At 43.3% G+C, this 25,273-nt stretch overlaps 2 protein-coding genes across 2 annotated transcripts in view; both read left to right on the top strand.

Moving 5' to 3' along the window:
• Positions 1–1,332: 1,332 nt before the first annotated feature.
• LOC308525928 (mitochondrial import receptor subunit TOM5 homolog) lies at positions 1,333–1,518 on the top strand (the record flags this gene model as incomplete). Its single annotated transcript, XM_081100799.1, has 1 exon — positions 1,333–1,518. One exon carries the CDS (start codon positions 1,333–1,335, stop codon positions 1,516–1,518), a length of 186 nt encoding a protein of 61 aa, XP_080956925.1.
• A 9,854-nt stretch (positions 1,519–11,372) lies between these two features.
• ITSN2 (intersectin 2) overlaps positions 11,373–25,273 on the top strand; it is a 103,830-nt gene continuing 89,929 nt past the window's right edge. The window contains exon 1 of the mRNA XM_081100613.1: positions 11,373–11,705. The gene's annotated coding sequence lies outside the window, so the exon portion shown is untranslated. The remainder of the gene's footprint in view (positions 11,706–25,273) is intronic.

Consider the following 25,273-nt stretch of genomic DNA (forward strand, 5'->3'; position numbering starts at 1 on the left):
AAAAAAGGGAACTTTAGGAAAAAGAACATTATACAGAATTAAAGCTTGCTGGCTATGGGGAGTTTGGTTAGCAACTTTCTTAAGTACCAAAACAATGCAAAGCATTTTCCAGAATGTAGAATTGAAAATTCTTTGTGCAGCAAAACAAAGAACTTGAAATTATCTTTTTGGAACAAAGTGAAGGATGGACATATAGATGGATGTATAACATTTACACAAAGGTTCTCATTAAGTACTTCTTGATGAAAATGAGATAATAGGCAATCTTTTAAAAATTACTTAATCTGAAATCCTTTTAAATTTCTCCTCCCACAAATGAGCCAATTCTAGGAAGAATATTTCAAAGTGTGGTAAAAATTCTGTTCCTTCAAAATGGACTGTCTACAACATTAAGCAAAAGAAGGCAGGCATGGATAGGTACTTGATTCTACTTATATAAAATTTAGAAGCTGGCAAATTTATGATGTATTTCACCACCTGTAAATTCTACCTCAATAATGAAGAAAAAAAAAGGTTTGTAATGTGATAAGATCATTTCACAGAATTATAAATCAGATACAGACATTAAAAAGATTTTATTTTCCTTAAACAGCCTATTTGGAATGTAATGAAGCTTTTCTAAGTATTTTGAATAATCTGACCTTAGCAAATTACCCTGGGTCAAGGTGGGTGGTCATGAATGGCAAGATGTTCATTTAATTAGTTATTATGGCTCACATTGGCAGGACTCAGTGTACATCTTCAAGGCCATTGCTCCCACTCCTCTTCAAACAATCAGGTGGATTCTCTTTTCTAAAGAGTTATGTTATTTATTTACATGACTCATAAGGAATCTAAGCAGTAAGACCATGCAAAGCTGCACCCTAGAAACCCATGGCCAGCACAGAGAACAGGGGTGCACTGGACGTAGTGGGAGGAATCACAAGCTCTAGGAGGATCACACAGCGTGTCTGACTGCAGAGTAGAACTTGACCTATTTTGCATCTTATTTAGAATCAAGATGTAATTCTATGTTTATTTAGGATTATTGATGTAATGTTGTATTTTGGGTAACTGTTCTTCCAAGGTAAGTTATTCTGGAAGTTTTTACTCATGCATATTTAATACAAAATCAAAGAAATTATTGACACCGTAATATAGTGAGAGGAAGCAATTACAGAGGAGAAGGAGCATGGCCTTGATAGTTATAAAAATCAGGAGTCAGATTCTAGCTTTTCCACTTCCTAAATGTGTGACTGTGAAAAAATGATCTAGGAGCCTACTTCCAGGCGCGAGGCTATGGCTGAGAAGAGCGGAGCGCGGCTGGTGGAAGCCGGTGAGGCAGAGCTGCGCATGTTCCGTATGGAGGGCCTCGCGCCGAAGCTGCACCCAGAGGAGATGAAATGGAATATGCACGAGGATGTGATCTCCATATGGAACTTCCTCACCTACGTAGCCCTGCTGCGAGTCATTCCTTTTATCTTAAAGAAATTGGACAGCATACCAAGATTGGATATTACATGTGAATGCATGATATGAAGAACCTGGTTACAGTTTCTACTCTGCAAATGAATAGGCCCAGAAAGATGTAAGAGACTGGCTGAACAGACATAAAATTTCTACTTGTTAAGAACAAGTTTGGTTGTGGTAACTGACCTTTGTAGCTAAAACGGAAAACTACTTGGGAACCATGGAAACACGTTTCTTATGCCTGTGATACTCAGCCTCCATGAATGTTGGTATAATGGTAAATAATGTCAAACTCCATTTTCTAGCAATTATTAATTATACAAGGGAATTATGCCTGCAGTGGCCCTGTCTTGTCAGTCATTTCTAGTGACCTTTTTACTTGTCAGGAATATATTGAAGAGCTCCTTATGATTAGTTATGTTTTATGGAAGCCAGCACACATCCACAATAACATTTAAGCACAGGACCATTAGTCTACATTTTTAATAAATGTACCAATTAAAAAAAATGATCTAGTTTTTCTAAACTTCAGTTCTTCTCCTGTGATATGAGGCTTATAATACCTGCCATACACTGTTATCTTAAGGATTAGAGATGATATATATATATATATATATATATATATATATATATATATATATATATATATATATATATGCCTGAAATATTCAGCAAACAATGGTGGTGGTGATGGTTAAGTGTTAGGACAACTGGATACTAGCCATTTTCAGCACACATGGCTAACTGGCTTTGTTCAGGGCCTGAAGTTTTTCATTTACAAAAGGAGCCCAAAATATCCACCTGTTCAGGAATAGTTTCTGAGGTTAAACTAACTTGCAAGTGGTCTATTTTTATTCTTTCTTGCCCTCCTATATGGTTCTACTGAATTTAGTACTTTTAACTTATAGGTACTAGTAAAAGGAAACTGGTCTATTTATTGTAAATATATAACACAAAACGGGAAAAGAAATGGCAAATAGCACCAAGTAGCCAATCGTCTGAGTTCCAAGGCAGAAAATTCTCCTGGTCTGGTCATTCCTCCCGAGAGTGGATGAGGATGGCAACCACCTTGAGGTTGCTGACCCCATTTGGGGCAGTGATTTCATTGCTCTAGTTTTTAGATATTCATCTTGTTCTTGAAAAGTCAAGACAGGACTCTCAATCTAAACAAGCAAAATGTGGCCTCCCATTTGCCTGGGGCTAGGCCCCTAAGTTCTCTAGCCCCAGAACACAGAAGGCTACCTCATCTCTTGCTCCGGAGAGGAGGGGTGGAGGCCAGCAGAGGGGCACTTACCCTTTTTTTATTTTACTGACTCAGGCTATCTTACTTAGGGAGAAGAAAATGGCAATACTGGAAATAAAATGTTTGCTAGCCAGGCTGGGCCAAGCAGTACAAAATGATCTGATCCATTGTATATTTTAAACTAAAACATTGTTGCTATCTGAACCCAGAATAGTATCGCCTGTATTTCTCTACTTAAAAGAGGAAAAGAAAATCAAAACTAGGCATGAGAAAATTCCCAGCATAAGGCTGGCGCCTGATTTTACCTTTTTCCTCATACCAGCCAAAGTTTGATGATCACAAACAGAACTTTACCCTGCTTCCCAGAACTGTTGTGAAAATTAAATTAAATAACAAAATTACTCTGTCAAGTGCAAAATGTCACATAAATATCAGTTAGGCTATGACAAGAAGGGAACTGGTATCACTCCAAGTTTGTGCTGGAGACTGCAACAATAAAAGAAAAGACAGCTGAGCAAACTGCCAGACAGGAAGCCGCTCAGCTCATGAGTCCAGGCTGGATTCCCTCTCGCTGAGCTACACCTGCCAGACTGGAAGCCCCTAGTTCTTTAGTCATGAATGAGCACGTCCTGCCCAGGAACTTTGGCTCCACCCTGCGGTGCTGGCCCAGGGCCATGTCTGGGCTAACTTCCCCTCTAGCTTGCTTGGTACTGCCTTTCCAACACCTTAGGCCTTAAGCCAGAGTCTCAAGTTTTGCCCCATACAAGTGGCCTAATAATGAGAACACCCTTTCCTCCGTGCTTGGGAATTTCCCTTCCTCCTCTTTCTTCGAAGACACTCCTATTTCCACTCCTTCTGTTTCACATCAGCCCAAAGTTTCCATTACAGGGTGTGGGAGGTCAAGAATCTGAGAAGAGAGCTAAGGAAGAAAATTTGTCCCATTGACTATTTCTCTGAATTGAGTCTCACCTACTCCCCACTGGGGCTAATTCCTAGCTAACTCCTTGTTTCCAGTAAGAACATAATAGATTCTTAATAACTACTTACTGAATGAAAACAAATATCAGATAATGAATCAGCAAACACTTGTCAAGTGAAGCCCCAGGCCTTTTCCTGACCTCCCCGCCCCATTCCTAACCTGCCTTTGGTCTGCTCTTATGGTCAGATTCTAGGGCAGCCTAAGCTTGGTTTCCCAGATTGCCTTTGACTTTAATTCTTTGTGCACAAAGGACTGCTGTCAGCACATCTATTCTTTTGTGTGAGTTTTGAGAGGAAAAAGAAACTGAAAAAGGAACAAGTCTCACTTTTCATTTATTTTTTAGAAGGGATGGAATCAATGTGACAGTATATAAACGTGTGTGTGTGTGTGTGTGTGTGTGTGTGTGTGTGTGTGTGTGTTTAGGAATGGTATGGAGAGATTTTGAACTTGTGTTATTTTCCGCAGAATAGAAGAGATACCTTGTCTGGAAAGCACAGCTGCTGACAGTAGAGGCTGATTAACTCCTACCAAAGTTAGAAGTTAAAGGGCACAGCTTTAGATGCCCACCACTCACCACTCCTATCTCCAGATGCCCTGAGGATCAAGAGGCCAGGTCTTTCTGGATCACATACACTGGGAGAGCATATTTAACATAAACACCAGACAATATTAGGCAGTCAAATATACAAGTAGGCCAATAGACATACTAAAAGACGCTCAGCATCACTACTCATCAGGGAAATGCAAATTAAAACCTTAATGTGATACCGCCTCACACCTGTCAGAAAGGCTATCATCAATAAATCAACAAACAAGAAAAAGAATCCCTCGTGCACTATTATCGGATTATAAATTGATACAGCTATTAGGGAAAACACTATGGAGAGGCCTCAAAAAATTAAAACCAGAACTACCATATAACCCAGAAATTCCACTTCTGGGTATTTATCCAAAGAAATCCGAAACACTAATTCAAAAAGATACATGCACTCCTGCGTTCATTGCAACATCATTTACAATAGCAGGATATGGAAACAATCTAAGTATTCACCAATAGATGAATGGTAAAGAAGATATATATATATGTATATGTGTATGTGTATGTGTATGTGTATGTATATGTATATGTATATGTTTATGTATATATATTAGATAGACCTAGAGGGTATTATTCTTAGTGAAAGAAGTTAGGCAGAGAATGACAAATACTATATGATTTAACTTACATATGGAATCTAAAAAACAAAATAAGCAAACAAAACAGAAATAAACCCATAGATACAGAGAACAAACTGATGGTTGCCAGATAGGAGGGGGGTTGGGGAAATGGGTGAAAAGGTGAAAGGGATTAAGAAGTACAAACTGCCAGTTATAAAAATAGTCATGGGGATGTAGAGTACAGCATAGGGAATATAGTCAATAGTCTTGTAATAACTAAGCTTGGTGTCAGATGGGTATAAGATTTATCAGGTAATCACTTTCTAAAGTATATAAATGTCTAATAAGTATGTTGTACACCTAAAACTAATATAATATTGTATGTCAACTGTAACTAAAAATTAATGTAAATATAAATAAATTTAACAAGTTTATAAGCTAAAAAATTACATGTAATTGGAATGAGATGAGAGAATGGGGCAGAAAAAGTATTTAAGAAATAAATACTTCCCTAACCGGTTTGGCTCAGTGGATAAAGCGTCAGCCTGCGGACTGAAGGGTCCCAGGTTCGATTCTGGTCAAGGGCATGTACCTTGGTTGCGGGCACATCCCCAGTAGGGGGCGTGCAGGAGGCAGCTGATCGATGTTTCTTTCTCATCAATCTTTCTAACTCTCTATCCCTCTCCCTTCCTCTCTGTAAAAAATCAATAAAATATCTACACTAATAAAAGAAACATGGTAATTGGCGTACGACCGCTACCCTTTTCATTGGCTAATCAGCGAGATATGCAAATTAACTGTCAGCCAAGATGGCAGCCAGCAGCCAGGCAGCTTGAAACTAACATGAGGCTTGCTTGCCTCAGTGATGGAGGATCGTTGGAAGAAACCAACGTTCCCCACCTGCGGCTGCAGGCCTCTGAGGGGGCAGTTTAAGAAACATTGTAACAAATACCACAGGGCTTCAGCCAGCAGATTCGCAACATTGTAAGCAAAGGCCAGAAACCTACTTTCAGCCACGGAGGCCTAAGAGCTGGAGCCAAGCCTCAAGGTAAAGCTGGCCCAGAATAAAAAAAGAAAAAAGAAAAAAAGGAGCGGTTGGGAACTTCAGTCACTCCCAGCCTGAAAACAGCCCTCAGCCCCTCACCCAGACTGGCCAGGAACCCCAGTGGGGACCCCCACCCTGATCCAGGACACCCTTCAGGGGAAACCAGCCGGCCCCACCCATGCACCAGGCCTCTACTCTATATAGTAAAAGGGTAATATGCCTCCCGGCACCAGGATCAGTGTGACAGGGGGCAGCGCCCAAACCCCCTGATCAGCCCTGTTCTGTGCCTGATAGGGGGGAGCTCCCCAACCCCCTCCCCCCAACGGGCCCTGCTCTGTGTGTGACGGGGTAGAACCATAACCTCCCCATCGGCCCTGCCCTGAGTGTGAGAGTGGCGGCGCCCCAACCCCCTGATCGGCCCTGCTCTGTGGGTGATAGAGGGCGGTGCCCCAACCCCGATTGGCCCTGCTCTGTGTGTGACAGGGGGTGGCGCCGCAACCTCCCCATCGACCCTGCCTTGAGTGTGACAGGGGGTGGTGCCCCAACCCCCCAATTGGCCCTACCCTGAGCATGACTGAGGGTGGCATCACAACCTCCCAATCTGCCCTGCTCTGTGCATGACGGGGCGGCGCCCCAACTCCCCAATCGGCCCTGCTCTGAGCCCAACCAGGGGCTGCACCTAGGGATTGGGCCTGCCCTCTGCCACCCGGGAGCAGGCCTAAGCCAGCAGGTCGTTATCTCCCGAGGGGTCCCAGACTGCGAGAGGGCACAGGCTGGGCTGAGGGACCTCCCCTCCCCCTGAGTGCACAAATTTTTGTGCACCGGGCCTCTAGTATTTAAATAAATAAATACTGGGGGGAGATTTGAAGATGGTGGCGTAGGTAAATGCTGTACTCACCGCCTCCCACAGCCACATCAAAATTACAACTAAAATATAGAACAACATCATTCAGAACCACCGGAAAGCTGGCTCAATGGAAGTCCTACAACTAGAGAAGTAAAGAAGAAAGCTCACTGAGACTGGTAGGAGGTGCAGAGGTGCAGAACAGGCTGGTCTGACACCCACGTGTGCCACTTTTTAATAGGGAGGGAGATCATTTCTGTGGAGGCAACCCAGAGGAGCAAGGGGTCCCAGCCCCATATCAGACCTGTAGCCAGGGTTCCAGAGCTGGGAAAAGAAGTCCCTATGGGCAGTAAGAACTATGGGCTGTAAAAACCAGTGCAGATTGGGGCTCAGTGACACAGAGGGTGCTGGAGACCCAGCTATCCCTCTTAAAAGGCCAGCACCACAGATTAAACTTACAAGGTCCTGCTTCCTCTGAGCTCCAGCACCAGGGTGAGGCTCTGGGGACCACAGAAACACACAAGGAGGAACTGGATTGTCTGGCATCGGGGAAAGAACTTGGGGACAGCTTTCTCCCAGATGGAGGTGCTCACAGAGATCATTATTCCTATGTTGGGACATCCCAGTTGGTCGCAGGGCTGACTGGTAGCCATTTCTGTTTGTTCTGCCCCGGGGATTCCCTAAGACCCCGCCTCATCCAATTTACAACCCCACCCAAACTGTGTACAGCAGCTTTTGCATATGAATGGCCTGTCCTTGTTCATCAGGCTAAAATCTCTCAAACAAGCTGCAGCTGGGTCAGGGAGCCACAAACATATCAATAAAAGGCCCAAGATCCAGCACCAGCACCAGCCTGCCTTGTTTCATAGCTGGGTCTCATTTGGGCACTTCCAAATCTGATACAAAGAGGAGGATCTGCAGATCTCTCTGTAGCTCCTGCTGGGTGGCCCCAGGCAGTGGCTGACTTTGTACCTCCTTGGAGATCCAAGAGCCAGTGTACCCAGTGACCAGTGTCAGACCATACCAGATTACAACTCTACACATCCATAAGTGACACACTCAAGGGGCAGACTCAGTGAGCACCAAAGCCCCATTGAAGCAAGTCCTGCTCCACAGGGGTGTCTCTTGCAAAGCAGCTCTCCCACTGTAGTCCCAGCTGGTCCTCACAGCCAATTGGCCTAGAGGTCAATTCCTCTCAGGGACACCAACAACAATCAAGGCTCAACTACAACAAGACTGTGCTCACAGCCCACAAAGAGGTGCACCTATAGCTCCCAGCTCAGGTGACTGGGGAGGCCGAGTCACTGGGCCCTACAGAATACCTACTATACAGGCCACTCTACCAACTCAAGGAGACATAGCAGCTCTACCCAATACATAGAAACAAACATAGGGAAGCAGCCAAAATGCAGAGACAAAGAAACATGTCACAAATGAAAGAAATGGAAGAAAGCAAACTACTGGATATAGAGTTCAAAACCATGGTTATAAGGTTACTCATGAATCTTCTAGAAACCTCCAAAAAAATGGGAAAGGACCCGTCAAAAACTAAGCATACACTGACTGAAATAAAGAATAATATACAGGGATTCAACAGTAGGGTAGAGGATTCTGAGAATCAAATCAACGATTTGAAATATGAGGAAGCAAAAAAAAAAAACACCCAAAAAAACAAACAAAAAATACCACCCAACCAGAAGAGCCAAGAGAAAAAAGAAATTAAAAATATGAAGATAGTGTAAGAAGCCTCTGGGACAACTTCAAGTGTATGAACATCTGAATTATAGGGGTGCCAGAAGAAGAAAGATATTGAAAACCTATTTGAAGAAATAATGACAGAAAACTTCCCCTACCTGGTGAAAGAAAAAGACTTACAAGTCCAGGAAGCACAGAAAACCTCAAACAAGAGGAATCCAAAGAGAACTACACCAAGACACATCATAATTAAAATGCCGGGGCTAAAGACAAAGAGAAAATCTTAAAAGCAGCAAGAGAAAAGCAGTTAGTTACCTACAAGGGAATGCCCATATGACTGTCAGCTGATTTCTCAACAGAAACTATGCAGGCCAGAAGGGAGTGGCAAGAAATATTCAAAGTGATGAATAGCAAGCACCTACAACCAAGATTACTCTACCCAGCAAAGCTATCATTTAGAATTGAAGGTCAAATAAAGAGCTTCAGAGACAAGAAAAAGCGAAAGGAGTTCATCACCACCAAACCAGTATTATATGAAATGTTGAATGGTATTCTTTAAGAAGAGGAAGAATAATAAAAAGATAAAAAATATGAACAACAAAATGGCAACAAATACATACCTATCAACAATTAAATCTAAAAATCAAAATAAACAAGAAATCTAATGATCAGAATAAACTGGTGAATAAAATAGAATCAGAGGCATGAAAATGGAACAGATTGGCGATTCTCAGAGGGAAGGGGGGTGAGGAGCAGGAAGAGATTAAACGAAGATCTTATATGCATATATGCATTACCTATGGACACAGACATTAGGGTGGCGAAGGCCTGGGACAGGGCGGGAACCTGGTGGAGGTGGGTAAAGAGGGACATCTCTAATAATCTCAACAATAAAGATTAAAAAAAAACCAACAAGGATTAATGGCTACCCTAGCTCAGTTGGTTGAGCATTGGTTAGATACATCAAAGTTCTGGGTTTGATCTCCCATTAGGGAACATACAAGAATCAAACAATGAACACATAAATAAATGGAACAACAAATTGATGTTTCACTCTCTCCCCCTTCCTCTCTTTCTCTGAAGTCAATATTTTAAAAAAAGAAATAATGGCTCAGATTTTTCTTAATTTAATGAAAGACAGAAATTTAGAGATATAAGATTAGAAATAAACACCCAAAGAATACATCATATGCTGATATACATCACATAGGTACAAATTATCGAAAACTAAAAATAAAGCATAAATCTTAAAAGTAGCATAAGAAAACAACATATTACATAGAGGAGAAAATTATTTGAGCAACACCAATGTTAAACAGAAACCTTGGAGGCTAGAAGATAATTTTTTAAAATCTTTATTTGTTTTTGTTTTTTTTTACAGAAAGGAAGGGAGAGGGATAGAGAGTTAGAAACATCAATGAGAGAGAAACATCGATCAGCTGCCTCTTGCACACTCCCTACTGAGGATGTTCCTGCAACCAAGGTACGCGCCCTTGACCGGAATCGAACCTGGGACCCTTTAGTCCACAGACCGATGCTTCATCCACTGAGCCGAACCGGTTAGGGCTTTTTTTAATCTTTAAAATGCTGAAAGAGCCCAGCTGATATAGCTCAGCAGTTTAGCACTGAGCCAAGAACCAAAAGGCCACCAGTTTGATTCTGGATCAGGGCACATGCCAGGGTTGTGGGCTCGATCCCCTGTTGGGGGTGTGCAGGAGGCAGCCAATCAATGATTCTCTCTCATCACTGATGTTTCTATCTCTCTCACCCTCTCCTTTCCTCTCCGAAATCAGTAAAAATATATATTTTAAATAAATAAAACCAAAAGACTATTTTTATTGCCATTTTCCTCTTAATTTCTTTATAAGTTGTTTGTTTATAGCATTGTCTTGGGAGATTTAGTAATAGCAGACGTATAACATATGAGCTCCAAGTTCTCACAGCCTTCCAACTCTATAAGATAATGTATTTATTTTATGGGATGCTTAGAGTCTCTGGAATTACTCCTGTTCTTTATTTTATCCTCTTCCCATCACTGTGGGTTTGTTTTGAAGGCAGACTAAGTAGGAATGGGGTGAAGAAAACTAAGGAAGAATGACAGAACATGGGATATAGAATACGGTTGGGGGTGGGGGATGATCAGTGCAGGGAAGGAAAGCAAATTGAGATTAAGTGCTCCCACAGCAGAAGCAGGTTACCAGCAACAGGTCCAAGAATCTATCCTCAATTGTGGCAGACACGGGGAAAGAGGAACGTAAGATACCGAGTCCCTCCTAATTCCTAGTCTCCTCTAGACTTGACAGGTCTGTCTAGGTATCTGTAGGACTTGGCTCCCCAGGTATCTGATCTCCAGTTGGTGTGGAGATAAATAAGAAGTGGCAGACGCTGACACTAAAGAGAGATACAGTTTCAAGGCTTGCCCTGTGAGAAGAGGAAGTCAAAGAACTGGGATGGTGGACGTATCACCTGTGTGAATCATGAATATTGAAACAGTAGGATAGGATGAACAAACTAGCCTTCAAGTTCTGAATGAAACCCTGGGATGCTACAGCGCCGGGGATACTGTAAGCTCCTGGTTGTACACAGGACACCAATTTCCATCAGAGGTTGTTAGCTTTAGGTCTATTTTAGGGAGCTATAAAAAAACTTTATTTCTTTATATAAACGTTCTTTTCCAAACTGCACTTTTGTTCCACCAAGGTGCTGGCACCTCCTTCAGAAAAAGGACTTGGGGTGAATCGCACCAGGTCCAGAACCCAGAGACACAGATGACACTGATCAAAGGATGGGCGGGAAATCGAGCCTGGCTCTCTGCCTATCAGGAATAAAATTAAGAAAAAAAATAGGTTTCACTTTCCAGGCTAACCCTCTGCAGCATTGTGCGGAGGAGGATTCCGGGGCTCCGGCTCCTGAGCAGGGGCGCCAAGAGTGGGTACCACGATCGATGGGCGATGGGCGATGGGCGATGGACGTCTGCCTGGGGATGAGGCCACGCGCTGGGCCCGGCCCTGCCTCGGTGTCTTGTCTGCAGACCGACGGTTCCGGGTGGATGAGGCACCTCCCAGCCTGATGCAAAGGGTCAGGCCTCCGTGTGTCACTGCAGCCCGGGACCTGTCTGTCAGGTCTCGGACCGGTCCAGGTCCAAGAGAAGAGGAGGAAAAACACTGGGCGAGCGCGCAAAGCCTGCTCACCACCCACCCCTGACGTTTGCTGAGCGCACCGGCCATCCCGCTCCGGCCGGCCCTGCTGCCGCCACCTGCCCCGCCACCTGCCCCGCCACCAGCCCCGCCAGGTGAGGGACGAAAAGCTCCTTCAGCGCCACCAGCCGCGGGGCCAGCCCCGCTCCCCCGGAAAAGCGCACCGGCATCCGGGGTCGTGGACCCTGTGGGTTACGCCCCTAGGAGCCAGGGACTCCCCCTCTAACCCCGGCTACCAGCCAAGCCCCCCATATGGGGGGGGGGGGTGACAGGAGCTGGAATGCGGGCTCCTGCGAGGCCAGGGCCGTCCGGCGGCTGTGGGTGGGGTGTTCGCCACTGCAGGCCGGGAGGTGGGGAGAGATGGCGGTGCTCCTGCTGCTCAGGGGGAGGGTGGGGTCAGGGGGGCCCTACCTTGGCCTTTTGTGTGTGTGATGGAGGTGGGTAGGGGGTGCTGGAGCATGGCCACGGGGTACGGTTGGTCTTCCTGGGGTCCCAGGGGCGGGTCCGGGGTCCCTGGGAGGTACCGAGGCCGGTAGGACCCCGAGCCAGGGCGGGAGCGGCCTTGTTCCCCACCGCGCCCCCCATTCCCGGGAGCCGCGCCCCCAGAGCAGCACAGAGACCCGTGAGGGAGGGGGCTCCCGGCCCTTCCCAAACCTGGAGTCCGGCGGCAGGAAGCGCACCACCCAACCAACATGTCACCTCGGGGAGGAGGAGCCAGGGCCGTCCCGCTCCTGACGGGCCGGGCCGCGGTGCGGGCGTGGAGGCCTCCCGGGGAGCGCGGGGCCGGGACCAGACGCGCGGGCCGGGCCTGAGGTGAGGAGCCGCCCCCGGCGGCCGACGGCGGGCCCGCGAGGGTGGGGGGCCGGGCCGCCGCCGGAGGGCCGTCCGCTGCCCGCCGGCGCCGCCTCCCCGCCCCCCGGCTTCCTGCGGAGGCCGCGGCCGCCATGTTGTCGCGGGGCTGAGGCGGCGCCGGCCGGGCAGCCGTGACAGGCTGCGCAACAGGTTCGCGCTCGGCGGCGAGCGGGGTCTCCGGCGTCCGCCCGCCCGCGCTGCCGGGGCCGGGGTCGCGGGGTCGCGCCGCGACGTGCGGAAGGCGCGCGGAGGCGCCAGGTGGGTGAGGCGGCCGCCGGCTGCGGCGGGTCCGGGCAGGTGCGGGCGGCTCCGCGGCCGGGATGGGGCGGCTGCGCGCCGCCGGGGGCGCGGACAGCGCGGATGGGCCCCCGGGTGCCCGGCTGCCCCGAGCTAGGCCCCTGGCGGGCCGGGCGGCGCCGGGCGGAAACTCCGGACCCGGTTCCTGCCTCCGCCGCGCGGCCGGGGCCGGCGGACTCCCCTCGGCGCCCAGCCCGGCCGCGGCCTCTCCCGGCAGGTGCGGCGCCGCCGAGGGCCGGGGCCGGGGCCGGCGTGCCCCTCGCTCTCGGGGTCCCGGCAGAAGAGGTCCCTCCGGGGCACCCGCGCGCCTCCTCGGGGACCCACTCCGTCCTCGCGGAGTCGGTTTCTCTCCCCGGAGTCCGGGTGCGGGACCCGCGAGCCGCATCCCGGTGCGTCCGCGGAGCCGGAGCGGCCGGGGCTGAGTGCCGGGCGCCGCCGGAAACCGAAGGTGGGAGACGGTACGACCCGGTGCGAGCGTCGGCGACCCGCGGGGTGTGCGGGCAGCTCGGGGCGTTGCGGCCTCGGAGGCCAAGTAAAGTTCGTGGTTTTGCATGATTATCTTTAAAATGACGCCTGTCACCCGTGTGCGTGGCGAAGGGGTAAACCGAGGCTCACGCCACCGGCGGCTTTGCCTGCTGTCAAGATGCCGGGCTTTATCGCCCAGCGAGGACTGCCGGGCTGCAGTGCTCCATTTGAGACTCGTATCAGTAGTGAATTCGGAATATTTTTGATAAGAGGCGACCGCTTTGTGATAGGAACTGAGGTTAACACAGAAAGTGGTTGCTTACTTACCAAATGCTCTGGCTCGTGATTGCTGGTGTTGGCTCGCTTACCCGGGATGGGAGCGGCGTTAATCAGCTTAATTTCGGGGCTTGGCTGGGGGCTGCGCTTCCTACCTCTCCCCGTGCGGGTTTCCTGTGTCCATCAGGGACAAAACCTAAACGCAATCATCAACCCTTATCTAAATGAAGAACGATGCCGTTCACGTTTTAAAGGTAGTAGCAGCTCTCATGTGCACGCCTTTAGTTTTGGGTGTGTTTTTTTGTTGTTTGTTTGTGTGTGTTTTTTTGTTGTTGTTGTTGTGCCGACGATTTCCCTTGTAATTCCCCCCCCCCACCCCCCAGCTTTATTGAGATATGATTGCCGTATATCCCTTGTCATTTCCAAAGTATAGAAAGCGGGAGTTGTTTTTAAAAGCTTAATTTAAGAGCAAGCAGAATTTCATGTTTTTGAAGGACATGGGAAAATGTGCATTGCCGCTGTTCTCATGTAATATAAATAAGCAGCTGAAAAGCTTGCCTTTTTTTTTTTTTTTTTTAGCCTTTAATGCATGTACTTACTCCTCTTGCTCACCTTTATCACGAAAGGTAGAATTGTCTGAGAAAACTTGACCTGTACTGAATTATTGAGCAGGGAAGTGCTATTGTTAGTTCAACATATTTCAAGGCAAACATCCTGTTCCTCGCTTGAATATGAAGAAATGTGTTAGGTATGCTCTGGGATTGGAATTATAGTTTGATTTCTTTTTAAATTTTTCATAAAGTAGAATAGTATAAGGAACCACCATATACCCATCACTCAAACCCAGCAGCTTTCAAGATACTCTTTATGCCTCTCAAGAAAACGATTGGCCTTTTCTTTCTTTCTATATTATTTGGCCATTTCACCCTATATATTTAATACTTCTCTTTTTTTAAATACAAGGTGAAGATTTCTTACGTAACCTAGGATTTTTCTTTTTAATGTGTCTTTAAAATAGAGTTCCACAAATTTCCATCTTTCTAGTAAGGCAGAATATTTATTGGCCATCTCCGTTAATGACTTTTTTCAGTATTGAAATATATTTGCCATGCCTGTCATATTTTATGTATTTATAATATATAATATATAATATATAATATATAATATATATATATGCCATGCTTGTCACTTACCACATGCTAGGCACTGTGCTGTTTTACATAACCCTTTAAAGCTCACAAACACTCTGTGAGTAGTTATTTTCCTCCCATCAAATAGATAAGTGAAATGTTAACCTGGAGGTTAACTGACTACTCTAGGTCTCTGAGCCAGTAAGTACCAGAGCCAGGGTTTCAAACCCAGACCCTTCCAACTGCAGCACCTGTGCAGGTATCTGGTGTACTCATCTTCGTTCAGGAATGTGTTTGTTTTTAAATGTTATTTGGGCATGCAATAAATATTTGTTGAGTAAATGAAAGTACATATTAGTCCATTGATAAGTAACTACCATTTTTATATACTATATTTACTTGTAAAGCATTTGTATTAAGTTTTAGAATTATTCAGAGTATTATTCAGAATAAACTAATTACATTACTAAAAATGTGATATATTTATTACCATCTAACAGTACATTTGCTTGTCGTTTTTTCTCTCTTTTTTTGGCGTATGTGTTCTGATCTTTTAAATACCTTATTTCTGGAAAAAGCTGTGGAATAACTACTTTTGAAGAAAGGCTAAAAAGAAAGGCAGACTCTTTTAGTGTGCTAATTGTTGAAGGTAGGAATCCAAGTGTGACGCAGGGAAATGTTTAGAATTCTCTAAGTGAATAGATCTAAACACGAAGATGCAGGAGAAATGCTGTGTTTTTTACATGAGTGCATTTTTTACTTTATACCATCTTATAACTACAGAGCACAGTGACTAATGTTAGAGTCCTGTTGCTTAGAGTGTGCCTGTGGGTACTCTTGAGAAGGAGGAACTGGCCTGAAGGATCTGAAGGCAGAGAGGAAGTGGGGGAGGAAGGGAGGAAACAGCAAAAATAGGACTGTGAATACATCAGGAAATAATGTATTTTTACAAGTCTAAGAGGGCAACATATTTCATTTGCAAATGTGTAGTATTATTTTGAGAAATTCACTTAAAAAATAATTTCACAGTATATCAGGACACTGAGTGATTTATTTACTTGGGGAGCTATTCAGCCTTTGTTATGGTAGACATTGAGGGATGTATTACCAGATGGTAGACATTTAACTTGTTTCATTTAAGCAACTGTTTTATGTTTTCTAGATCATTTTCTTCGCTCATCCATATTTATTTTAGAAAAATGCATGCTGTTTAATAAAAATTTTATTTCTTTTCATTACTATAGTAGATAGGGTACAGACTTTCAAGCTCCCAGCTCCAACACCAAATAGTTGTATAACTTTGAGGAACTTATTTTAATTCTATAAGCTTGTTTCCTCATCTCTAAAGTGGGGATGATAATAACTATGTCTTACTATTATAGTATGTAATACGGAGTGCTTAGCACAGAGACTACTGCTTACTATATTAAGAAATGATACCTGTTATTATTCCAACTTATTTTAATGAGAAACTTCAAACTAAATTGGCCTGAGTGTGTGTGTCTTTTTTAACCTAGTGACTGGAAAATAAATTAGTTTTTTCTCGTTAAGTTTTAATGTTATTTTCAAAACAACCCATATAAGAAGGCTGGAAAATAGAGTAGAACTGACCCCCAATCCAACAAAGAATTAGCCCTTTGAATCCCCTTAATTTGAGGGGTGCGGACAGGGGAGGAGGACACCAAAAATATAACCTAAAGGAAGAAATGTTCTCTATCTGCAAAAGAAGCTACACTTCATCTCTTCAAAACCCTTTGAATCCAGGTGCTTATCTGATTTCCACTTTTCAGTGGGAGGAGTGCTTGACTAGTATGAGGTTAATAATGGTCAGGACTGGTCAAGAATGGTAGCCATGTCACAAGAAAGAGAAAAGAATAGTGGGCAGTGTCGGCCTGCAGATCCGGGATAGATAAGGACCCAGCAGGATTTGCTCTGGCGGTTTGGAGGACACTGCTAACTGTTGCTTTATCATTTCTCTTTGGCATAGTCATTTGGACACTTCTCACCACCCCACTCCTTCTCACTTAAAAATGACTGCATAGCCCTGGCCTGTGCGGCTCACTCAGGTTCAGTTCGAGGTCAGGTACCTGGGTTGCAGGTTCAGTTCCAGCCCCAGGCGAGTGCAGGAGGCAACCAATCCTATGTTCCTCTCTCTCCCTCCTTCCTTCCACTCCTCCTCTCCCTTCTACTCTAAAAAATCAATGGAAAAATATCCTCAGGTGCAGGGAAAACAACAACAACTGTATAATATATAAGAATTAAGTAGGCCAAGTTAATACATTTCACAACTTATGTAACACTTAACAAGTGTAAAATACTTTTGGTGAATATGAGTGAGAACTTCAAGATTAATGAAATTTGCCCAGAATGCTGCAGGCTGGGAATGCATGTGTAACCTTCATTCTCTAACTTTGTGTTAAGTTCTGAAAACCTGAATCGTAGAAGAAAGGCCCTTTTCTCACTTCATTGGCATGCTCATCTCTGGTCGGGTGGCTCAGTTAGTTGGGTTGTCATTCCTACACCAAAAGCTTGCAGGTTCGATTCCAGTCAGGGCACATACCTACGTTTCTGGTTCGATCCCTGGTCTGGGAGCACACGGGAAGCAACTGATCAATGTTTTCGATGTTTCTTTTTCTCTTTCTCTCCCCCCCACCCCCCGACTCCTCCCTCTCTCTAAAGTGGATTTTAAAAAATGTTTACTACTCTTTATATAGGTGTAAATTTTTTCCAAGTTTGTTTCTTAGTTTTGTTTATAGATTTTTATAGTACCTCCTATGTATAGCACTATTTTAATTCATTATATTTATTAACTCATTTAATTTTTACAACATCCCTATGAAGTAGTCGCTGTTATTAGCTCCATTTACAAAGTTCTCTGGCTTTGTCTTTTTTTTTCTTTATAACATATTTTTATTGATTTCAGAGAGGAAGGGAGAGAGATGGAAACATCCATGATGAGAGAGAATCATGGGTCGGCTGCCTCCTGCACACCCCCTCCTGGGGATCGAGCCCACACCGGGGCATGTGCCCTGACCAGGAATCAAACCTGTGACCTCCTGGTTCATAGGTCAATGCTCAGCCACTGAGCCACACCAGCCAGGCTCTGGCATTGTCTTTTAAATCCCCACACGGCTTTTCCCTCTGTGTTTGCCCATTTCTGCTCCCAATTCTTAAAAATCTCTTTTCTCTTCCTAGCTTACTGGTTTATACCTATTTTTTAGTTCTTCATTACTGAGTTTAGGAGTCATTTCTTCTGGGATTGCTCACCTAACAACTTTCTAGTGGCCTAAGGTAAAGGTAGGTGCCCGCATTCTGTCCTTCATACCTATAGCATTTATGGAATTCTGAGTTTTGGTCTAAGTCCTCGTCTGTGTTCCTCGCTCTAATACATTTTATACATGTGTTACACATCTTGTGACTCGGTAAATATTTGTGGATTTGAATTCAAGGTACATGGTATGTTGGTGATATCAAAAAGAGAACCAACCTTCCAAGTATATAGTCAAATAGCGAAACTTATACAGAGGAAGTAAGATTGGAACTAGGCTTTGAAGGCCAGTTGGGAAGGATGGAGAAAGGGAGGGACCCAGAGACTAAAATTGAATGAAAACAGATGTGGAAATTTCCCATTCTGGGAACAGCATGCTATTTAGAGTGGTTTTGAGGATTATTAATCTTGCCTCTGGAAAGAGCCTGATGAAATAAATCCCTCTTTCACCCCAGTATGCCTTTTTTTAGTGTTCAGAATATTTTAATTTTCCTTCTAGATCTCTTTTCCTATGAAACGGCTCAATTTCTCATCTGACATCCCCCTTTTTCCAATGTAATGGGGGAAGTTTGGAGGGCCCTGATGTAATCTTGATAAGATTTTAAAATGCCCAGAGAAGTTTGGTGAATTGACGGTGTGGGCATACTGGAAGACTTAGGGGAGAGAATAAATCCTGAAGCTTTGTCTTTGGAGACTTCAGGTGCCATTCACATCTTTTCCTGACTGTTAAGACATTTGATTAGATCTCTCAACTCCTTTTCTCTCCAGCCTTCATTATGTTTCTGTTCTTCTAGCTATGGTAAAAGACATTCTTTTAATTTTGAGGTATACTGCCTGCTGGTCTTAAAGAAGAATGGGTGAGCACTTTATATATTAACAATATGATTTATTTGTCCTCTAAAATATTCTTTCAAACCCCTTTTCTCTTTGAACTTAACTTTATTTCTCATTAACTTAAATTTTTTCATTATGGAAATAATACATACTGAATGAAAAAAAATTGTAAAGTGGGAGAAAAAAATGGGATGTAAAAGTCATTCTAAGTCCAGCAACCAATGACAACCACATTTTTTGGTGTGTGTGTTTTCTTTTAATTCTCACTCAAGGATATTTTTCCATTGATATTTAGAGAGAGTGTAGAGGAGAGAGGAGGGGGAGAAGGGGAGAGAGACACATCGATTGATTGCCTCCTGCATACTCCCCTACCAGGGCTTGGGAACCCGCAACTAAGGTATGTGCCCTTGACCGGGAATCGAACCGGCAGAATGGAACCTTGTGACCCTTCAATCCATGGGTGGACGCTCTAACCACTGACCCACTGGCCAGGGGGACAACCATTTTTTGGTGTCCTAACAACCTGTCTTCGTTTGTGTGTGTGTGTGTGTGTGTGTGTGTGTGTGTGTATGTGTGTATATATATATATACACATACACACACACATACATAAATATATATATATATATATATATATATATATATATATATATATATATATATTACGTGTTTTACAATACAACATTGTAGCTAGAAACGTGACTTTTGCCGTCTGGGATTTCAGTTCCAGCTCTACCTTTTATTCGCTTTGTGGGTATAATAATCTCACTAAGCCTCAGTTTTCTTTAAAAAGTAAAGATTTCATGGTAATAATTTATCCATAGGGTTGCTGTGGGGGTGAAGATGTTTGTTTAGAGTGACCCTCTCATAATAAATTCTCTATAAATGTTACAGTAATAATCAGGCCTTTCTTTTGGTTAGGTTAGCTAAGTGCTGTGGACTGTGCATGGAGGGAGGGGGCGATTCAAGAGCACTGTTCCTTTCTTTTCTGAAATAATTAAAATTCAATTTCAAAAACAATTTTTAACATTCTCAAGGGCACTGTGAAAATTTTTATAGTGAGGGCTCCTTTAAAATGTTATTTGTCTTGGGCCAGGCCTTTGACCCTTTTAGAATGTCCTTGATAATGATGAAAGCAATGATAACATGTAAAGACCTGAGTGTAGGGCTTGGCATTTGGTAAGTATTCAGTGATTGTTGGCTTCTGTTATTGTTTTCATAATGATAAGTACATATTTGCATTATATCATACATTTTAAATTATAAAAAAATATAACCAGTTTCCATGTTATTACATAGTCTAGCTGAACTTGTTTTTTTTAAAAATAGGTTTACTGAAATATATTCACATAACATTAATATGACTTAAGTGGCAGCATAATAATTTGGCCCAGTTCATTCCCCCATTGTTGGACTCTCATTTTCATTTTTTTCTATAATAACAATAACCATAGTGAATATCTTTATAAATAAGGCATTCCCCATATTTATTATTTCCCTATGATAGATTCCCAGAAGTGAAATTATTGGCTTATTAGAGGCCCGGTGCACGAAATTCATGCATGGGTAGCGTCCTTAGGCCTGGCCGGTGATCAGGGCTGATCGGGGCCTTCTGGCTGCTGGCCAGGGCCTCCCTTCGTTCCACGCTGCCCCCTGGTGGTCAGCACACATCTTAACGAGCAATTGAACTCCCGAGGGGACACTGCATATTAGCCTTTTACATGTATAGATAGGATGTGAACATTGGTAGGATTCTGTATATTTTTGCTTTGCCTTCTGGAAAGCTATACTAATTTGCACTTTCACAAGTAATGTCTGCAACTTTCATTTCCTCGCACCTTTGCAGCCCTGAGTATTAGCCTAGGCTTGTCTTTTGAAAAATCAGTTTATAAGGAGAAACAAAACAAAGCTGCTTTTGCATTTTCTTGATTATTAGTGATGTTAACATTTATTAGCCAGTTTTGTTTCCTCTTTGGGAAAGTGTCTATTTTTTTGTGATCTTAGTTTTTCATTATTTTAATACCTCTCTCTTTGTATATTAAAAATATTGACTATTCCCAATTGCTTACTTTTGAATTTTATTTTCAAGTTTAAAGTATTTATATACTTGAATCTTTTTACTTCTTACTTCATGTTTTTTGAATGGCTTCAAAACTTGGAAAGTTATCTTGTTTCAGAGAGGTGATATTTGACTTGAAGGTGAAGCATCTATATGAAACTTTTCCCCTCTGTACTTCAAAGTCAAGTAAGTAGTTTTGCTTTAATATTTGGTCCTGATAGGAGATAGTAGAGAATAGGTCAAATAACTGGCTTCCCCCTCCTTACCTTCCCCTTATAGCAGTGAGGGGCTGAGTCACAAGCTATTCTTAAGTGCTTTTTTTGTGTGTGTATGGGTGAATTTTCTTGTTCAGAGTTGTTGACTAATTCTTTTAAAAGTTGGTTTAATTCAAATCTTCAATATAATTGAGGTACATACTATTTCAGTGTTAGTTTACCATTTCTGTTCTTTTATGACCTCTTTATAAGCTAAATTTAATGTTTATAAAAGTCCAAACTTAGAATTTATATGTAAACATTGTAAACTAGAAATGCAAAGTTACAGATCTAGAACTAAGAACTAACTTTATATAGAAGAGTTATCTTCTTCAAAGCTTTTACGTCTTGATATGCTGTGTGGATTTGGGTCCCTACACCTCTAGGTAGAAATAATAGTAACCCTTTTCTCAAATATTGATTAAATAAAAACATGTCCTTTTTATTAGTAATCTGTACAGCTGTATTGTATCAATTCAGTGATATCAAGTTAACTGTTGTAGTTGAAATAATAGTAGTAGTGTTATCAGTGGGGTGCTCTCCTGATCCCTACATATTACCAGTGAAAGTGGAGTTCTTGCAATGTTGCAAGGAATTGAATTTCCTTAAACTCTCACAGGAGGACGAGTGATCTTTATTTCAGTAGAATTAAACCCCTGGGTTTATACTGTTGCGTTTTCCTTCACCCCACCATGGGAAAAGTCCAATCTTATCTTCAGCAGGCAAGAATTAAGGCCTCTGCCCAGAAGCTTTGATCCATATTAAAGCACAGTCCAGTCCAACATCTGGCTAGTTTAGTTGGTGTTCCCCGCTGCAGTCCATTGCATGTGGGGATCATGTGGACTTCTACCACATGGCAGAAAATCCTATCCATTCCAACTCTGAAATGCCTACCATATTTTCCTGTGTATAAGACACTATTTTTTTCTAAAATCATTAGACTGAAATCGAGGGGCGTCTTATACATGGAAATCAGCCAAGGAGGGAGCCGGTTTGGTGTGTAGCTGCCCATACCTTGTCAAACAGGCTTCCTCCAATCATGAGCCTTATTGTTACTGCCGTCAGCTGATGCAGTAATTGGAGGTGGAGGCAGAGAGTGCGCAAGATGCAACAGGGACCAGAGCATTCTGAGCTCATAAAGATGTCAAAAAATCTATATATATAAAAGCGCATAATATGCAAATCGACTGGATGGTGGAAAAACCAGTCACTATGACATGCACTGACCGCCAGTGGGCAGACGCTCAATGCAAGAACTCCCCCAAGCCCACAAGCCCCAATCGCCTGATCAGGGCCTGCCAGCCCACCTCTCAGCCCCTCCCCACCGCCGGCAAGCTCCAATCGCCCGATGGGGAACGGGGACCCGGGGGTGGGTGGCGGCAGACGCAGGGGGTGCCAGGCCAAGGCGGGTGCAAGCAGGGCCCCGATCACCCCCCCAACTGCCCCACACACAGAGGGCGACCAGTGGCGGTGGGGGGCGAGACTGGCTGCCGGCAGCTGGGGAAGATCGGCCTTGATCTCAGGCCAGGCCTAGGAACCCTACCCATGCACAAATTTCATGTGCCAGGCCTCTAGTAAAAAGATAAGTACCAGTAAGCAATTGTCTTACTCTGCAAAATTCAAACTGAATGTAATCAACTATTCAAAAGAGCATGGAAACAGAGCTGCAGAGAGACAGTTTGGACCTCCTTCCACTGAGTGTATGAACAGACAGTGGAGGAAACCGAAAGAACAACTCCTTATGATGCCAAATAAAGAGGAAGGCCTTAAGAGGAAAACCAGCAAAATGTTTGAAATACTGATTTCTTAATTTTGGGTTGGAAAAGTGGGAGGTGTCTTATACATGGGGGCATCTTATACATGAAAAATGCGGTATTTTTTATTCCTCAAATTCAAATACTCACCACTTGGATTATGCCAGTTACTTCATAACTGGTGCCCTGTCTCACAACATTCAAATCCAGTTCATTTCCTATACTGTTTGTTAGAATTCTCTTCCTCTGCCTTGAAAAGACCAGGTTCTTGTTTCTTATATATACTTTCCCTGGATGATGTCATTCTTTAACATGATGACAGCTATTCCCCAATCCCTGGTGACTACCAAACTGGGTCTCTAGCTCAAACATATACTGTGCTTTAAATACTGGCTTTCCATGATTTGCACAGTGAAGTTCAGAATCAATAGTATGACATACTTTGTTCCTTAAATTGTGTTCTCTTGGCAAGTTACTTCGTTGCTTTGGTTTCTCTTTAATTGTTTCTAAAATGGAGATGGAATTCAGTATGTTAACTCTTTTTTTTAAAAAAATCATAAGGTAAAATATAGATAAGCCTCAATATGTAAAACACAAAAACAGAGCTACTTTCATTGAAGTTGCTATCCTCTCCCAATCCTCCATTCCTCCTCCCTACTCCACATCTGTTGTTATCTCCTTGAAATTTCTAGAACGCCAAGGAGCATATTTTGAAACTACGGGGTTTCTTAAGTTCTCTTCTAACACTTACGGTTAAGTGAGTTCTTTGAAATCACATCACTCTCAAATCACACTCTCTTTCAATGGGAAAGATTCTGTTCTACCGGCTATTGTACTTTCCTTCTTTTTACCTTAGGTTCAGATACCTTTCCTTTCTTTGTTAACAGTGCCACACACACAATGTCCATCACTCCAAGAATACTTAGAATCCACTTAATTTGCCACTGACCCCATGTTAAGCGATTCTTACACAAATATTACCTCCTTTATGATAAATACTGTGTACATTGATTTACCTTCCAGTAAATGTGAAAGTCAGACCTTCAGTCAAATTTATTTAAACTTACCAGCATGATTCGAAGTATAATTGAGAAACCTAAGGCTTTCTTCCCCTCCCACTGCAAGGCTGTCAGAATTCAATGGGAAATAAACCTTTATCTCTAAAAGTATACTTCAAAGAAAAAGAAAAACAAGTTACAGAAGGTCCATGTTGCAAGGGACAGTTTGGTCTAAAATCCACAGCTCTGGTGCCTGCAGAATTTCATGGAAGAAATTTGGGGCCTGCTCTGCTTTCCTACCGGTTTCTCTGGTATAATATTCAACTAAGCATTGCCCTTCTCCATGCTTCAATGGCTTTGTTTGCTTTTTTTTTTTTTTTGACATCCCAACCATGTTACCATGTTACTCATTTACCCAATTTATTTGTTCTACAAACATCTATTGAGCATTTTCTCTAGGAAATCTGGTTTAGGCATTAGACATATAGTGGTAAATAAAAATGATCTCTGCCCAGTGCAAGTAAATAGGCAAACTTGTGAAATTGAAATACAGTGTGATAAATGAGCTATTTCGGGATGAATAAATGTATGGACATACCGAGGAGACAGTGACTAACTACCTGGGAGGACAGAAGCCTTTTAGAGCAGAGGTGAGTCCTGACCGGTGTGGCTCAGCTGGGTGGAGCGTCGTCCTGTGCAGGGTTCGATTCCCGGTTAGGGCACATACCCAGGTTGCAGGTTCCATCCCCAGTTGGGGTGTGTGCAGAAGGCAGCCAATCGATGTTTCTCTCTCACATCGATGTTTCTCCGGCTTTCTCTCCCTTCCTCTCTCTAAAATCATTTTTTTAAAAAAAGAGGTGACATTCGAGTTGGGAGTTGAAGAATGATAAAGAAGTAGTGATTGACAGGAAACAGCTCTTTACAAAGGAATAGGGAAGTGAAAAATACTGTTTCAAAGGTTGGTATACTTAAGACATCTGAATCAAGGGGAAGTATCTAGACATGTATGTGGTAAAGTAGATTGGGGTGAGATTCTGAAGGGTGCCATATTTCATACTAAGAAGTTTGAGCTTTAACTTGTAATTAGTTGATGAAATTAAGCAAGAGAGGGTCATTAATGGGTGTGTTTGCGGGGGGGGGGGGTGACACAAAACTAATAGCCCCGTGGAAGGGTCTGTTAACCAAAAATAAGAGGCCAAAATGAAAGGCAACAAACATTTATTTGAGATCAAAGAATAGCTATTCAGAGAGCATTGATTCAGATAGAAGCCCAAATAAAGGCACAAAGTATTTCTGAGAAAGAGTTGGGAAACAATTACATCAATAGAAGGAAAGTATTTCTATTGATGCAGATATGCTAACATAGTGATGCTAATTCCAAACAGTGTTTTTAATTTTCAGTCCCATCTGCTTTATCTTTTTTTAATTAAAATTTTTTAAATTACAGTTGCCATACATTATATTAGTTTCAGGTGT

The sequence above is a fragment of the Myotis nattereri genome (genome assembly GCF_964212035.1).
Source record: "Myotis nattereri genome assembly, chromosome: 10".
Taxonomy (NCBI): Eukaryota; Metazoa; Chordata; class Mammalia; order Chiroptera; family Vespertilionidae; genus Myotis; species Myotis nattereri.